This window comes from Neospora caninum, chromosome X (genome assembly GCF_000208865.1).
Source record: "Neospora caninum Liverpool complete genome, chromosome X".
NCBI lineage: Eukaryota > Apicomplexa > Conoidasida > Eucoccidiorida > Sarcocystidae > Neospora > Neospora caninum.
Genome location: NC_018396.1, coordinates 3,992,426 through 4,009,190, shown reverse-complemented (window position 1 = coordinate 4,009,190; position 16,765 = coordinate 3,992,426). Strand labels below are relative to the sequence as shown.

At 57.3% G+C, this 16,765-nt stretch overlaps 1 protein-coding gene across 1 annotated transcript; it reads left to right on the top strand.

The window, feature by feature from the left end:
* Positions 1 to 1,747: 1,747 nt before the first annotated feature.
* Positions 1,748 to 15,411, top strand: NCLIV_049440 (putative neurofilament triplet M protein; the record flags this gene model as incomplete). Its single annotated transcript, XM_003884496.1, has 19 exons — positions 1,748 to 1,802; positions 2,089 to 3,414; positions 3,824 to 4,523; positions 4,638 to 4,753; positions 5,274 to 5,375; positions 5,621 to 6,066; positions 6,335 to 7,681; positions 8,239 to 8,308; positions 9,903 to 10,696; positions 11,021 to 11,027; positions 11,392 to 11,440; positions 11,914 to 12,001; positions 12,211 to 12,303; positions 12,784 to 12,894; positions 13,330 to 13,393; positions 13,821 to 13,869; positions 14,291 to 14,325; positions 14,717 to 15,115; positions 15,380 to 15,411. 19 exons carry the CDS (start codon positions 1,748 to 1,750, stop codon positions 15,409 to 15,411), a joined length of 5,883 nt encoding a protein of 1,960 aa, XP_003884545.1.
* Positions 15,412 to 16,765: the final 1,354 nt, after the last annotated feature.

Sequence of the window (16,765 nt, the reverse complement as noted above, 5' to 3'; positions counted from 1 at the left end):
GAATACCGAAGAGCCGGCGGGGCGAGGCTTCGTCGCTTGTCGGGCCGCGGGAACGCGAGAGGCCTGGACAGCGAAGCCGGACTCTTCAGCGTCTTTCCTCCCGTTCTCTCCCCCCTGTCTTCGTTCTTTCTTGTCTTTGACAGAAAGGAAAGAAAGAAAAGAACTCTTCTTTCTGTCGGCGACAGGGTCACCGCCGACGGGAGGCAAGACAGTAGACGCGGCGGCGCGAATTTCAGAGACTTTGACGCTCGCGGATCCACAGGAACAAGGGAAAAAAAACAGACTCTAAAGGGAAGGGCTTGAAACGAAAGACTAATTCCGTGTTTGCTGCCTTCGCACTTGCTCCTTCGTTTCCCCGGACGTTTTGTGTTCGATTTTGTCAAGTCTATCGCAACGGCACGGAGTGGCTTCGCTCTTTTTGCCGCAACTCGGCGCGCGGTTTGGATGCGCGCGCAGCCCCGCGCGCGATTTAGCGGGTCCTCCGCGCAGGCGAAAGAGAAAACGAAGAAAGCCGAAACCCCTACCAACAGATCGGCAAAGCGAGGAAGGTATTTGAAAAAGCAGACACGCAGAGAAAAAAGAAGATACGGACGAGAGAAAGTGGCGATTTCCCCTCGGGCGGCGTCGAGAGCGCCCGCAGCAGCGCAAAGACTGGAGGGCGCGCGCGATCATCGGCCGGCTCCGGGACGGGGCTCTTGAGTCTGTGCGCACGCCAGGCAGATTTTCCCCAGGCGGCAGGTGACGGGACGGGGTCTTTTCGCGCGGAAGACGAGGCGAAGACGCGCCAGCAACGAGCGGATCTGTGGACGGAAGGTTTGCGGGCAAGAGGCAGAAAAGCGAAAAATGTGTGAAATTGGCGCGAAACGGTGTCCAGGACGACAGTGAGCTGCGCCAAGCCCCGGTGTACAAACGCGTGTCTGGGGTGTAAATACACCTGAATGACGGCGACACTAGCGAGGCACCGAGCGGCAGATGCAGTCCAGAGCACGACAGCATGCGCGTGGTTTCGCAAAAAGAGAAGAGAGCCTTGCATGAGGTCATGGTCGGGAGAGATTGTGTCCCATTTGAGTGAAAAATTGCGGGATATCGCTGTGTACCTGGACGACCGTCCGCGATTCGAGAAAGCCAACGGTGAGAAATGTGCCTCCCTGGGCTGCTCTCTGCAACGGCTCGCGTTCAACACAGATGGAGAGGGAACCGACGGGACACCTGCTGAGTTTTCTTTTCGCGCCTCCTGATTCTTCTTCTTTTACGTCGACAGGGGCCTTTTGCATCGCTCCGTCGTTCCGTGCGAGCTTTTTGGCTGGCTGCCGCTCTGTGACCTGTCGCCGCCAAAGCCGTAGCAGTCGGGTGCTTCGGGATCTGCTCTGAAGTTTGACGTCTACACACCGTCTGCCTGCTTGATTGAGCCGGCCGTTCTCATTTAGTGCTTGTTTTTGTCACGTGCTGTCTTCCTTTGCCTTTGCCGTTTCGCGCGCTTGCCCCTACGTTTCGTCGTCTCGCCCGCAATCGGCCCGGTCTGCTCGTCCTCTCTGTCACGCCTCTCTCTGGTCGGTTCCTCTGCGTAAGCTGCAGCGGAGAACTGGGCAGCAAGAATCGAGGAACGAAGGGAAAATCCTAGGACGCAGAAGGGTGCCAAAGTCGAGAGAAGAAGGGAAAGTGCTGGGAGGAAAGGGGGTCGAGCCGAGGAGGCAACAGCATAAGGCAAGGAGACAGAGGACGCCGAGGGGCAAAGCGAAAGGCGAAAATGGCCAGTCTCAGCCAGCGCCGGTTCCAGCCGGGGAAGGCTTTGCCCGGAACGCGTAAGTCCTCACATCCAAACGAGGTGCCGAAAAAAAAGCTCGGGTGTCTCTTTCCCCGAGATCCTTGTCTCTCTCCACTCGCGTCACGCACACTCCTGCGTAGGAGTCAATTTCGTTCCCTCCTCATTTATATAACTACATGTATACCTCTGTAGATTTGGAAGATTGTGTGTGCCTCTGCCGCTAGAAATGTGTGGGATTAAAAGGCGAATGCGCGGAGGAGGGTGTAGGTGTCTCCGCCTCACGCAGACGCGACTCACTCTGGCTTTTCTCCGCGCTTTTTCAGGCTTGGTCGGCACAGGTTCTCGCGACGAGTCTGGGCTCCGTGCGGCCGGTAAATCTGGCGATTTCCTCCCATCGTTTTCGACTCCAGATCGGCGGTTCCCGGAGAGCGCGCACGACGCGTCTCGACCGAGTTCCAAGGCGCAGCTTCCTTCTTCTGAGTTTCGTGCACAGTCGCTGCTTGGCTCACGGTTTCATCTTCGGCCTTCCGTTTCCTCTCGAAGCGCCTTGGCGCCTGTAGAGGCGAGACAAAAACAGACGCAGCTGCAACGCACGACTTCTTCCGCTTCCCTCTCCCAGGTTTCGTCCGCGTCTTTTTTCCCCGTCCCCTCTCAGCCGGAGACAGCCGCTGGCGACAGATGTGCAGCCCCTCAGCGTGGGAGACAGAGGGCCTTCTCGACCGGTCAAGACGCGGAGACCGAATACGGCGGGAATTTGAACAAGAGGGAAGACGAAGAGCGAAGAAGCGAAACTCGAAAGGTTTCCCTCGCGCAGCCACAGTCTCGGTGTCCTCTCTCTGGGGAGGAGAAAAGGCGGAGCGTCGCGGGGGAAAGAAAGCAGACCGGAGACACATGCGTTTCCCTGGATGAGGAAGATGGACCTGCCGACTTTCCGGCGTTTCCCTCTCCCTGGGCAGACGGAGGCGACGACGAGAAGCGCGGAGGCCCTTCCGCCACGGACACCACCGTGAAGGGAGCACGGCGAGAAAGAAAGACATCGAGCGGTGCATGCAATCTGCCTCTGCCTCCGAGTGTATGGGCGATCGAGTCCGCTCGCGACGCGTACCGGAAAGAGCTGCGCATCCGGGCGCATGCAGCGAGGCAGCGTGTGGAAAACGAGGATGCGTCACGGCAGTTTGTGCGCAATCCTCCGTCTCGTCCTCCGTCTGCAGGCCTCTACGGCTGTCTCCAGGAAGGCCGCGTCTACGGATGCCCTTTCCGCGCCTTCGCGCATGCTGCGTCGCGGCGGGACGACGCGAGCGACACGAGTGACTCCGAAGACGAGGTGAGCACTCCGGGAGAAGAGGCGATCGAAGGAAGACGGCACATCATCGCTCTTCAGAGGCCTGACGGCGCCGCTGTCTCCGCCCAGCCAGTCTCTGGCGGGCGAAGGCAAGCCTGCGAAGAGTCGCCCAGGATGCGATCAGAGACAAGAAGCGCGTTTCGAGAGGCGAAGGCGTCGCGCCCAGGTGATGTCTGTGGCCCAGAGAAACCAGCGACGAACAAAGAAGCCACTTCGAAGAAGGAAGACGCGAATCTCAAGCCGCGCTACACCACGCTCTTCCCAGCTTCTCATTTGAGTAGCAGACCTCGTCGAGGGAAGCAACCAGGTAAAGAGGGACGGGATTCCGGCCACGGGTCGCCAGGGCAGGCAGTCGAGACGCAAAACGTCAAGCGAGTGGAGAAGCCCGACACGGATCTCCCTCGTGTTGGGTTGACAGGGTTGTCGTCTCAGGTCTCCTTTTCCGTTCCTTGCTCTGGGGAAAACGTCCTGCGCGCCTCGGCCGTCTGGTCTCTGGGGAGTCGTGTCGATCTCTTTGAGGATCGCGCCTCTGGTTCCCTTTTTTGGCTTCCCTGTGTCCCAGTGGTTTTTCGACTGCTACTGCCTTTTTCCCAAGGTCCCTTATCTCTCTTCTCGTCGGCTTTTCGTTTCCCGTCGTTACCCCCGGGACTCGCGCTCTCTCGTCGCTGACGTCTTCCCGTTGGCGTCGCGTTTTTCTGTCTTGTTGCCTGTCTCAGCCCCCCGCGACGCGCCTCTCTCTCCTCGTCCAGTGTCCCTGGAGCCTCTCTTCCCTCACCGGCACCAGGCGTTCCTGAAGCCGCTCATCGATCCGCGAGCGCGCTGGTCGGCAAAAAGTTGCGCTGTCGCCGTCTCGGAACAGACTGCTGACGCACGGCCTTTGCTGCTGGAGACGCAAACTGCGTTTTCCTCGCCGTTTCGTCCCGCAGTCAGAGACGTCAGCCCCAAGTTCGGGCCGGAGACCGGGGCGCGAGGAAGCGAGCCCAAACGCGAAAAGGCAACTCTCTCTCGCGGCGCGAGGTATTTCTCGCCGCAACGGGAAAGGGGACTCTTTGCGGTCTCCGGCGCGTTCTCCTCTCCGGGCGGATCGCCGAACAGGCTCGCCCCGAGCAGCCCAGGAAGGCATGATCGCCGTTCCACGACTGCAGCTGCGAGGTTGGCCTCCCCGCAGGCTCTTCCCGTCTCGGCCTGCCAGGCCGTTCCTCTGCGTGGGGCCTTGGGATCATCCGCCTCCCCGCCGCCGCTGGGTTTGGCGTCGTTCTCTGCAGTCCGACTCTCGGCCGCAAACCGAGAAGCGCAGCGAGAAGAGAGAGAAAGATCGAGGTCGCCCAGCCTCGCGACCTCGATTTTCGGCGGGCTGGCATTCGCGAGTCGGGGCGTGAGCGAGGCGCAGATCGGCAGCTGGAGAGACGAAGAACGGTGAGAGAGAAGGGAAGAACGGTTTCTTCATAAAAGTCGGGAAGAAGGGAACGCTGGTGTGCAAGCACGACACACGCAAAACGCGCGCGCCTTGCCCTTTCGTGTGCCGTGCAGGAAAAGGATCGACTGCCTAAAAGAATTCCGACTGGAAGAAGAGGCCGAGAAACTCCGAGCGAAACACGCCCGCCTGTCACAGGAGGCTCTGAAGGCCGCTCAACTGAAGAGCCTCGGTACGGAAGCAATGCAGCATTTTGGAAACCCCACAGGTTTCTGGATGCCCCCAGCTGTCGAGGAGGGTGCGCCAGCAACGGGGAGGTCTGCACAGGGGGTGTCCTCAAAATCACTTGCGAAAGTCATCTCGGGGCAAATGTGTAGATGAAGAAAGACCCAAAACGCTAGGCAGGCGGGCTGCATGCAAGATGGGATGTGGACATGTCTGGCTGGAGCCGTGTGTGTGTGTGTGTTGGGCGGCAGTCGCGTTTTTATCTGCGCATGACCCTTCGAATAGCGTGCCGCGATCGCTTTAGGGATTGCGAGTCGCATGCAGCGGAGACGTCTGTTTTTGCCCGAGGAAACGTGTGCAGTCCAAAGCGTGCCTGATGGACACAGGTCGGGATCGGCAGGATGGAGGGCGTCAATGGGGAAGGCATGGGTCGGAACACGCGGGAACTTGCGAAAGCAAAGAGCCAAGAGGCAAGGAGACCCGTCTCGCGCCAGAGGCAGCCTTTTGCCTTTCCTTTGTCTTCTCAGCTCACAAAGAGCGAACTCGCGCAGAAAATTTCACTCTCTTGTATCAAACCGAGCAGAAGAAGGCTGCTGTGCTTCATGACCGCGTACGGGCAATGGCGGAAGGTGCGTTCTCCAGTGTTTGCTTTTTCCCGAAATGTGTGGACTTCTCTCCAACTGTGTCTTCGTCATGCGACCCTCGACGAAGCGCATGTGCGCTTCTCTCCACACCTGCCCTTGCCGTGATGGTACTTAAAACGTATACTCCGATGTACATGGCTCTCCGTCGACGTCCCGCGTGGTCTGTTTCTTCCAAAGGTGCGCCTGACTCGATCTCCATGTCTGCCTCCTTTGTCTCGCCGCGTTCTCAGAGCTCCAAGCTGCCCGGTCAGATCTGATAACGGCTCGACAGGCTCTGAACGAGGAGAGGAAGGCCGCACGCAGACGCCACGAGAAAGAGGCCGAGCCGTCCCCCGACAAGCCTGACAAGCAAAGCGAGAGCGCCAAGGGCCCGGCGACAGCCACCACTCGACTGGTGCCCCGCAGAACCTCTTCCCCGGACCGTGTGTTCACTGACCGCAGAATCGAACGCAACGCGCTGCATTACGCGAAGCGGAGCTCGAGTCCACCGCCTGCGCACGAAGATGACGGCAGCCCAAGGCATGCCCACGAGGCGTGTGCTCGGCGGGTCTCGACGGCGAGTTCGCAGCGAGGCCGCAGCTCTCGCTCTCTTCGCCCTTCGCAAGACACAGACAGCGACGTAGGTGAACAAGAGACGGCAAGAAGGACGTACCGAGCAAACGACGGCGCCACTCAGGTGAGCATGCGTTTCGAGCGCGGAGTTTTGCGGAGACCGACAGACTACAGAGGCTACGAGACGGCCAGAGACCCAACAGCGAGGTGGTCAAGTGCATGTTCTTCCCGTGGAAAGAGTCCATGTTTGCCGGTGTGTACACTCACGGGTTTTTCGTGGCCAACATATGGCGGTGCGACCGGTTTCTCCTTTCATGCGGGGGGCGACTGGTGTCTCTCGGCGCAGATCTCCAAACGACTGGAATGGCGTTTTTCTCGCCTGGTGCCTTCAGGACTTCGCATTCGATGGCAGCAGCCCGGCAGCAACTTTCGCGCTTCGGCCAGCCTCGGCTTCTCTCCTTGGACTCCATCGCAGCGAGTCGCCTCCTAACGATTCGCGCCGCACGTCCGCGGCCCCGTCTCCGCCCTCGACTTTGACGAGGCGCGTCGTCCAGCTACGCCCGCCCCGGTTGCCCACCGGTGTCTCTCCCGCCCGCCTGGGAGCTCCACAGCGAGGCTGTCGAGAAGCTTACCCCAGAAACGAAGAGAGCCTTGGCGTGAACTCGAGCGCTCGCTTTTCTGCCGACTCGATGAGTGTCTCTCCGCTGGGCTCGACCTCGTCGCCCGCTGATGGCCCGTCTGTGGAGCGGCGTGCGAGTGTCTCCCCGAGGTCCCTGTACTTTGCCAAGACGGGAGAAGATTCCAGTTCGCCTTTCTGGGCAAGTTCGCTGGTCGAATCCCCGCGTTCTCGGCCCTCTTTGGAGCTTTCCAGAGGCCGGTTTGGGCGCGAGGTGCCCGAGGAAGGCGGCGGCCGCCCGAGGGAGCGTGGCGAGTTTCGCTCGGAAGACAGAGAGGCGGAGGCGCAGTTGCGGCGCGACTGGGACGAGGCAAAGTCCCAAGGCCTTTCTTCCGAGCAGTTCGAAGACCTCCTTCACGCGTTGACGGGAGTTGGCGAGCTACTGAAGCCTCTCGCGCATGCAGCGGGGAAGCACCAGCCTGTGGGGGCGCTTCACTTGGACGTGCCGGCGATCCTCGAGAGGCTCCGAGCAGCTGCGCACGTCCATCCGGAACTCAGGCGCCTGTACCAGGATCTCGTCCGACTGTATGCGTCGCCTTCGCGGGGCCCTGTCGAGGAAGATCCCGTTCCACTGGCGCCGCTAGGGAGAGAAGATCGGTCGGCAGACGAGCCTCAGCGGCGCACGGCCTCGTTCCTTGCGCCCCTGGGCGAGCGCGATCGCGACGCGGAGCGCGAGCGCAGGTCTCGGAAAGCCGAGAAGAGAGAGACAGAAGACGTGCGGTGGTTGAAGCAGGGAAACGAAACCCATTTGGCGCGGCGTCTGCGAAAGAGCTACGAAGAACTGTGGCTCCAGCCGTACCTGCGAGAAGACCTCGCAGCAGACGAAGAAGAACGACGAAGACGCGAGCGCCGCCGCCAGCGCCGAAGGAAGGAGAGAGAAAAGAGGGGTCACGGCCTCAAGATCGGTGTCGCGTTTTCTGAGGAGCCCAAAAAGGCGAAAGGAAGAAGCCACAACGATGACGCCTGTTCTGGTCTCTTTGCGGATTTGCCTGCCAAGCGAAAATCCAGGAAAACGTGGAAAACTGCCCCAGTCATCAGCGACTCCGAAGTCCTCGTTTTTGGGGTAAGCCACTGCGGCACGTCCCGCATGCAGGCTCGCAGCCTTTCTCCATGGCCGTTTTCGCGTTCCGTCCGAGACCTCTCGCCACCAGCCGGCCTGCTTCAGGGCGAAGGGCCCTTCTCGGAGCCGCCTCTTCAGTCTACGCTTTTCCGAAAACGCCTTTCTCGTGCTGCGCTGGCTAGGCAGAACCTGTGAAGGAGAGCGCACTCTTCCGAGCGTGTCTCTTGTACGGGGCTCGGCGTCGGCACTGCCCGCTCCAAGTGTGGACAGAACCGCCTCTGCGGTGCCACGTTTTCCTCGGTGTACATACACTGGAAACTAGGAAAGCAGGGACGATGCGTGTGCGACGCATGCCACGGCCACCAAAGGCGAACAAAAATATATGGGCGGGATCCGTGGACTCGAGGGACGCACGCGTCCGGCTCGATTACAAGAAGCGTGGACGCCGAGTGGTTTTACGCGTGCGACTGTCCCTGACGGTAGTGGTGTAGTCCTTCTCGAATCCTCTTCGAATCTCTTTCCGGCTACTCGTGCCTGGTCTCTGTCTGTGGCCATTCCAGGCGCCTCCTCTCCTTCTTCCTACGGAGAAACGTGGGAAACGGCGCAACTCATCCGAGGAGTCCGACTCAGGTGAGCGCACTAGAGTGCAAGAACGGATGTTTACGTTTCGCGTGGACTGAAGATTTCCAACGCCGTCTCCACCAGTCTGGCAGGGCCGTTCCACATTGGGGCAAGCTCGTTCTGTGTTTTCTCTTGTAAACTTGCGCAGGCTGTTCGTCCCTATCGGATGCTTCGCGGGGGTGTCGCTCGGCGAGCAGGGACCCGCGGTTCTCTTCCCGTCCAGGAGGTTCTTCTCACCTTTCGTCGGGAAAAGATCGGCGTGCGTTTCTCGCCTCGGCCTCTCCAGTGTCCCTGGGCGTTTCCTCGTGCCGAGCCCCGGCGCAGAATGGTCCCTTTTCCTTCGCAGACCCAGACCGCTTTCAGCGAACCCTGAGGGCAGTCTCCCGCGAGAGGCGCAGACACGAGGCGCGGGCCGGGACCCAAAAACTCAGAGACTGCCTGGCGGAGACACCCTCCCCGACCGCTCGTTTGGCTCCACTGCGAGCGGCCCCGACAGCTCCGCCCCTCACGCTCCCGAGGCAGTCGCTCTTGAAGGACATGGAAGAGTTTAGCGACTTCACCTCCTCCGATTCTTCGCTGATGCTGGAAAGAAGGCGGCGCAGAAGGGAACGCGAAGCACGCGAAGCCCGAGAGCGCCGGAGACGAATAGAGCGAGACGAGTCGGACGACGAGCGACGACGGAGAGACCGAAGTGGAGAGCGCTCGAAAGACAGAGAGAAAGAAAAAGGAGCGGAGAAGCGCCACAGTGTATATCGAGCGTCCGGTTCAAAGCGCGAGAAGGAAAGAAGAAACTCGAGAGACGCTTCGTGCAACAGACGACGCAGTTCCGCGGATCGTGACACTGCCCACCGGCGACGAGGATCCGCGGGTAAGTCGTTCAAAGCCTAAATGTGTGGACGGCAAATGCGTGCAGGACGCGCAAATACAAGGGCCGACGCGGCGCAGAAAACTGGGAAGCCGCGCGAAACGATGCATAGGCGTCCGTCTCACGTCTTACGGTGGTTCTCCTCGATCAGGGGGGATTTCTGGGGTCGGAGCTCTCACCGCTCTAGCACTTTCTGGGGGATTCTTCACAGCGTTGTCGCTTGTCCTCTTCTTTTCTCTTCCGCTGACCATTTATGTAAGGGCAGCTATGTTTTTGCAACGCATCCACATCCTGCATCCGCCCTCGACATGAACGACCTCGTGCAACTCGTCTGTCTGTTTTTAGACCCAAGTATAGAAACACACGTAGAAAGCGAGCTGCACACTGAGACAAAATGGCCTTTTTGCACTGTCCCGCTAACCCTACATTTATAATTCTTAGGAGCGATGATAGGCATGTACCAGCCTGTAGCCGCAAACAGCTACCATCCGGTGACATCAAGTTAGTACATTCTAGGGGGACAAAGGCGAGTCAGGGCGGAGGACTTGTGTAGACGAAAGCGAGAGAAAGGGTTCTCGCCGGGGTTTTGTCTCGAGGAAGAGGCAACGGAGAATGTCACCGCGCCGCCATGTAACACGAGCGCATCGCTGCAGGCTTTTCCGCAGTCTTCTGCATTCCCTCTCTCTCGCTTCCCCTCATTCAGCATTCTTTCCTTCCTCTCTCCTCTGTTCCCATCAGGCCTCGGCGATGCTGCCGAAAGTCATCGAAGACGGTCAGAAGAAGGGAGTACAAAAAAGACGGATAGCGCCACGAAAACTGTCCGGCCGGCACAAGCTGACAGCGCGCCGAAGCCGGCGGCCGAGGCCTCGCCACAGCTCTCCACCGTCGCTGTGGGGAAGAGTGCGCCGCAGGCTGAACAAAAGAAACCAGAGGCGCCTAAATCAAATTCCAGCTTCCAACCCCCAAAGGAAGAAGCGTCTCCAAAGAAACAGGCATCGCCAAAAAAAGAAGAAGCGTCTCCAAAGAAAGAGGCATCGCCAACGAAAGAAGATGCGTCTCCAAAGAAAGAAGCATCGCCAAAGAAAGAAGAAGCTTGTCCACGGAAGAAAGAGGTTGCGTCCTCCGTGGCGAAGCGAGGTCCTTCCGAAGATGGAAAGAAGAGTGAGGTGTCTCCATCTGGTCCGGAAGCGAAGAATGCGGGCGCGGGAGAGAAGAAAGAAGAAGGGAAGGCGAAAGAAGGCGGCAAGTCACCGCCGGGGACAGCCGGCGCCACGGGCGCCGCGGCAGAAAAGAGTCCTTCCCAAGCACCTGTTTCGGGCAAACAGGCAGTTCGCGCCAAGGAAGAAGGCGAGCCTGCGCCGAAGAAAGTGGACGCAGAAGGAAAGAACGAAGGGACGGCAAAAGCGCCACCGAAGAAAACGGAATCCGACGGCAAGGCCTCTCCCGCGAAGAAGGAAGAGGGGAACCAGGAACCCAGCAAAGCACACACCACGTCCAAGCAAAGCGCTTCGGCGGGACCTGAGACGGCGAAGGTGAGCACAAAGGGAAACGGGGAAGAAAGAGGAAGAAGCAAGGACAAAAAAGCGAGAAGGGGAGCAAACCCTGCGGGTGTTGGTTTTAGAAACCTCTGTTTTCTCGGTGGAGACTCGCCTGTCGTTTTCCAATTTCTCCCCCTTCAGCCTCTGTTTTTTCTCAGTGCTTTGTTTTTGCCACCCGCAGGGATGATATGTGCTTTTCTCTCCGTGATGCGTTCCTTCTTCAAGCAAGTGTCGGGTTGTCCCTGGATCGTTCCCCTTTCGTTGCTTCCCTTGCTTTCACCTTCGATATCGGCGTCTGGTGTGTTTGTCTGCCTGCAGGCTTCCGGTAGGTGCGACTCGGCCCCCAAACAAGAGGCATGCTCTGACCCAATTCCGCGTGCCCACTTCTCTTTGTCACCTCTTGTTTCAGGATCTTGTAGCTCCACCTTGTGGCTGTCTTCTCCCGTTCTCTGCCTACTTCTCCGCGCCACCATACGTGTAGATGGAAGTTTCTCTTCGTGTTCTCGCGGTTTTTTGTTCTTTTTTTTCTCTTGCATCGCTACCTTTTCCTTCTCGCTTCTTCGCCGTTGCGCACGTGAGGGTCGCCCGCTCGCGTTGCAAGCGTCTTCCTGGGCGACTGCCCTCGGCGACAGAAATTTTTAGCGCGGGTTTCTCGCTCCTTTTCGGTGCCTGGTTTTACCCCTCCGTAGGTGACGCTCAGAAGCAGGCGGCTCCAACGATGCACATCGCGTGTCTCGAGTGAGTGGTGCAGCCTTTCAGCGCGCACGAGAGATTCCCTTTTCTCGCGTCACCTTTCTTGGCACTCAGTTCGCCCAATTCCTGTCGTGGTCTCGGCACAAGCCCTCTGCGAGGATCCTTGATCTCGGGCCTTCGCTGTGTCTTTTCGGGTCCACAAGTCCATGCCTACCTCGAGGAGCTCATCCTGAACATGCAACTTCTGATCCAACACGTCTTCTCTCTGGTCCGCCGAATGTCTTTTTTCGCTTCCTTTCTCCAGCAACCCGGGACTGCGATCTCAGGGGACTGTTCGTTTTGTCGCATCCCCACCTTGCCTATCCCGTCAATCTTTTCAACTGTTCTGCCGGTTCGGCTCTCGCAGTGCCGAGGGAAGGCGGAACGACAGAAGACGCGACTCTTGCGACCAGAAAAAACGTGGCAGGAAGCGGGAAGTGCTGCGCCTGTGTTTGTGCGTGTGTGTCGATTCTTGTCAGGGGGTTGATTCCCCTCGACGGAAAACAGCAGGCAGACCGCAAATTCGTCATCGTCATCCACAATGAGGAAGCACAAGCTCTGGAGTTGGTGAGATAGGCAAACACGCATATGAAAGTGCATGCACATCTAGGTGCCTACCCATATTTTGAATCATACACACTTGCGCGAGCTTCCGCCAATCTTCCACATCTCTGAGGATGAGACGGGTTCCCCGTGTGCTCGATGGTTATCTTTGCTTCTTGCTTTCCTTTCACCTTTTCTCCTCACATTGAGTCTCTCGCCTTTCTACGCTGCAGATGAAAGCCAAGAAAGGCATCATCACGGAGGAGCATCCCACGCGACTGGAGCCCGACCCCAAGTCCCTCCAGCTCGCCAACATAGAGGAACAGGTTAGTGTCACTGTTTTGTCGAACTCTTTGCTTTTCGGTAGTACTTTTACCGCCGTCTCTCTCCCGCCTTGACCCTCTTCTCGCTCTGGAGAAGCAAGCTGGGCTGCTCTGTCGAAAAACTGTTTCCTTCCTCTTCATCTTGTTTGTGCGGCTCTCGCTAGAGTGGCCTTATCTCCTGCTCGCTTGCCTCTCTCTCCGTTCCTGCGGGGGATTCCTCTGCTGGATTGTCCGTACTTCCCGGCTTTTTCTCCCTCGAAGATCCCAGGCCTCGTTGCCGTTTCGTCACCGCCTCGTTCCGCTCTGTGTCCCTCTTCGTGCCCACTTGACCGCCTCTACGCTTCCTGTGAGCAGACGCCGCGTGTGCTCTTCTCTTTTCCCGGGGCGAAAGTCGTCGTTTCGTTGGCATCTTGATCTTTCGCGTTCCACCCCGTGCTGTGCTTTGCTGTATTCTCACTTTTGCGGGTTTGTCTGTGTGTGTAGCTAACCCTCGAAAACCTCGATCTCGCGAAGCCAGTTGTCGTGACGGCGATCGAGCTGACTGCAGAAGGCCCCACAGTCTTTGCAGCGAGCAAACCAGTAGCCATCGATAAAGTAAGGAAGGAAACGCTGGATTTCGAGCGCCTCCTTGTACCAAGGCGTCCCCCGTCCACGCGATCCCTCTCTCACCAAGTCAGACGCCTCCAAGGCACCAGAAAGAACCCCGGTGGACGGAACGACTCTCGGGGCAGGGATGCGCGTGTCGCGGCTTTCTGGTCCCTCCGAATGTTAGGGATTTCCTCATATTCTTTTCTCCACAGTCTTCTGCCGTTGGTCCGTTTCGTGTGTTATGCACCTGCTTTTCGTCTCCGCGCTCCTTCGTGCTCTCGTGCTCCCCTTCTCGCCTGCTTTCCTTCACTCGCCGTTTGTGTTTCTGTGGGCGTTTCCTCGTCCACGTGCTTCCTGGCTGCTGCCTCTGTTCCACCTACGTCGCTGCGGTTCTCTTCCCAATGTTCCCATTTGGCCTTTCTTCGCCTTTTTCTGTGTCAGCTGCGCGAGGAGTCAACACTTCAACTAGACACTGTGGATAAGGAGTCGCAGAAGCCTGTCAAAGGTAAGGTCTTACCTGAGACGATGCCGCGTTTCTAGCCAATATCCCCCCTCACTTTTATCGGTATGGCCGTCCCGGTCAGATGCCAAGGTGCCCTAGTGTGTTTTTCCGAAGTGGAAAAAAACATTTCCCAGGATTTCGAGCTCGCTGGTTGGAGCTGCAGCGTCTCCAAAGGTGCACCACCGACTGCGTGCAGGCTTAAATGGAGACATACGCAGATGTCTGTTCACTGTGTGTCGACTCATTGATGCAGAGACATGCACACACATGCACTTGCCTTCGTAAGCGTGTGGTTACATCTGCGTGTGTTCCATAGATCTCTCTGTGGGATTTGCCTGTCCTTAAATAGTTGCATGCTTTGCTGTGCGACTCCTAAAAGACGCAGATTTCTGAGCGTTTGTCTCTGTCTCTGCATCCTGCTTCTGTGCAGCCGGAGCCATGCGCTTCAGTATGGGAACGGAGAAGGGCGGCTCGAAAGCGTAAGGGTGGAACGCATGTCCCCCGAAAAAGAGTCTTTGGGGGAAGTGTGTTCTATTTTTCACGGCAAGGCTGTGCATTTTTGTCGTCAGTTTAGTTCTTTTGGCCACACACAGTCTAGTACGTTTCGCCCTAACCACGGATACGATCTGCCGAAGCACAAGGGACACGAGGAGACCTCAGGCATCCTTTTTTCAAGAGAAAGGGCGCCATGCCCCCGCTTCTCTTCTTTTTGTGAAACAGCGTTTTCTTTGCTTCGTTTTCCACGTACACACACAGACAGGCGGCAGACCGCAGTGAGGGAAGCCCCCCTGCCCTCGCGCGAAGCCTTCGGGTGAAGACCAAACACGAAGCGAAAAGTCTTGTGTTTTTTCTTCATCCTCCGCCCGCTCTTCATGTCCATTCCCCTTTCTGTTTTGCCAGATCTGGGAACGGTGCTGTAGCGAAGAAAGAGAATGGTAAGGGACTGTTCAGCGGGGTCTCTCCGACAGATGAAGCACAGAGGGTGCCATGTGTTTGGTCGAACGCGAAAACGCCGGCAGCTGCCATGCCACGGGGGAAAGACCAAAGGGGGCAGAATCAGCCAAGGTTGCAACCTCCCGAGAACGCCAGAGCTCGCCTTGAAGAGGTAGAGGCTGCCGGCCTGTTGGATCCCGACGATGCGGACTATTTTGTTGTAGAATCCCCTGGAGAAGGAAGGTGAAACCAGAGGAGGAAAGAAATAACAAGAGTAGCCCATCCTTTTGTGATCGCCTCTGAGGGCCATTCTCGCGTGTGGAGCCGACAACTCCGGTTGAGCTAAACTCCGAGGCTATGGCGGCATCTGTTTCGTCTGTCTTCCTGTCTCAGGCAAGAGCCCCGAAGGGGGGAAAGGTGGTCCACTGCAGAAGGCTTCTGAAGCGAACGAGAAAAAGGCAAACCCTCCGGGTTCGACTCCTGCCTCCAAGACTGGTTCCGAGACGAAGGACAGCGGCGATCTTCCGGCAGATAAGAAGCAGGGGAGCGCTGGGTCTGAAACGAAAAATGGGAACGGAAGGAAGACACTGGCAGAAGGAAGGAAGGAAGGGGAGGCACATAAAGCCGGTCCCCCACCTGCAGGGAAGGGAAAAGGTGGACCAAAGCAAGCAGCACGAGCGGCAAAAACAGCGACAGCACCAGCGGCAAAGCAAGTGACCGGAGGCGTGAAGAAAGCCTCTCCTGGCGTACCGCAACGCAGAAAGCTCATGCCTAGGCAACCCCCTCCACCAGGTACCAGCTGATTGTTTTCGTACCACTGGCCATCCGCTTTTAGACTTTCTCTCTTTTTCTGCGGCGCAGAAATTGTAGGTGCGGCGCTCAAGCATGCCAAGTGTTACACAGGTCCTGTAGTTCTGTTTCGTCCCACTCCTCTTGTGGAATTATCATAGAATAAAACTGAATCAAGCCCTGAAGCACGTGAGCGTGCGGACAGGATCGTTGCTCATTTTCTCTGAACCCCCTAAACGATTTTTTCTGTTTGACTGTCTGATGCAGTGGCAAAGGTGTCGACGGCTCCGAAGAACTAATAGAAAAATTGAGAAGGAAGCGAAATGGAAGAGGCTGCCATTAAGTCCTCGTGGAACTGTCTATTGTTGAATGAGTTGAAGTCGCTTCTGGCGGAAGACGGCAAGCGCGACCTAACGGAATTGTCGGTTGTCAGCGAGCTCTAGACACATTTGCACTCACGGGAAGGTTGGGGGGTCGTAGTGCGGCGGACTCATTACGAGCGTTGTAACAGTCTGTGAAGTTCGCGTTCCGTTCTCAGCATTCTTCCGAAACACGAAGCGTTTCTGTATCAAGTTGTGGACATATGTTTTGTAACCTTGAACATGAGCCACACTCATTCTGATACTACAAACAGTCTGTCACGGCTATAGTAAATTCGTGGTTTCTACGGTCTCTCCAACAGAGGCAACTGGCATGGTGCCTGTAGAAGGGAGGAAGAGCATCAGTCATGTATTCTCTTCGGTCCGTGAAAGAACACGAGTGCCGTGGCGGAACCATTCGATCGTGGTGAGCCTGCGGCTGCATCTTCGTCGGCATGAAGGCCGCACCGAAATGCACTATTTTGCTACTCGTGCGTAGCGCCAGGGGAGGAAACGGGACAGAAGGCTTTCGCGTTGCACGTGTGTCAGCCACAGTAAATCGGTATGTTTGCGCAGTGAGGGCAATGTGCAGGGGAGGCTGTCGCCCAGCACCTAGTCAGAAGCGAAGGCTTCAGGACCGGGCGTAAAAGGCTGGATCAACAGGAAGCCTTTCTCTCAATGGGCAGCTTGTCGCCAGACACCAGGGAAAGTTGTGTAGAATTCAACGGGAAATCGTGGGTTGGAAGCATTCACGAATGGTTAGTGCGTTGCGCCCTTCAAGAAATGGCCTCGAATCGACTGCAGAAAAAACTCACGGTGTCCGAATACAGTGGTTCGTGGCAATGAGCTTGGTTTCTGGCTCCACACTAAGGACGCGTATCATAGCGAGTCCGAAAATGTTCACTCAAGTGCTTGCACGAAAAGGTATCCGACCAGCTGGATCTGCTACAGTGTGTGGTTGCAGTGGGCCACACACATCTGGGGTGTGCCAACAACAAACACATACTGCTCGATTCATCGGGAACGAGCGAATGACTCTTGCCCGGCGCTAATGCCTACCCGTACATTGGGCTGGACACGTTTTCGCTGCTTTGAGTCGAGTCTCTTTGTGGGTTCCTCGGAGAGGAGGACTGCCGTCGACTATTTCATATATTCCATAATGCTTTATAACCGTAAACTCAACTCTGTTGATTGATGCGTTTCAAGGTGTTAAATTCCAGTTTTCGATGTGATTTCGGCCGTGTCGAGTTTAGTCTGCGTCCAAGTGGTCACTCTTAGGTGTCAACCAGAATCA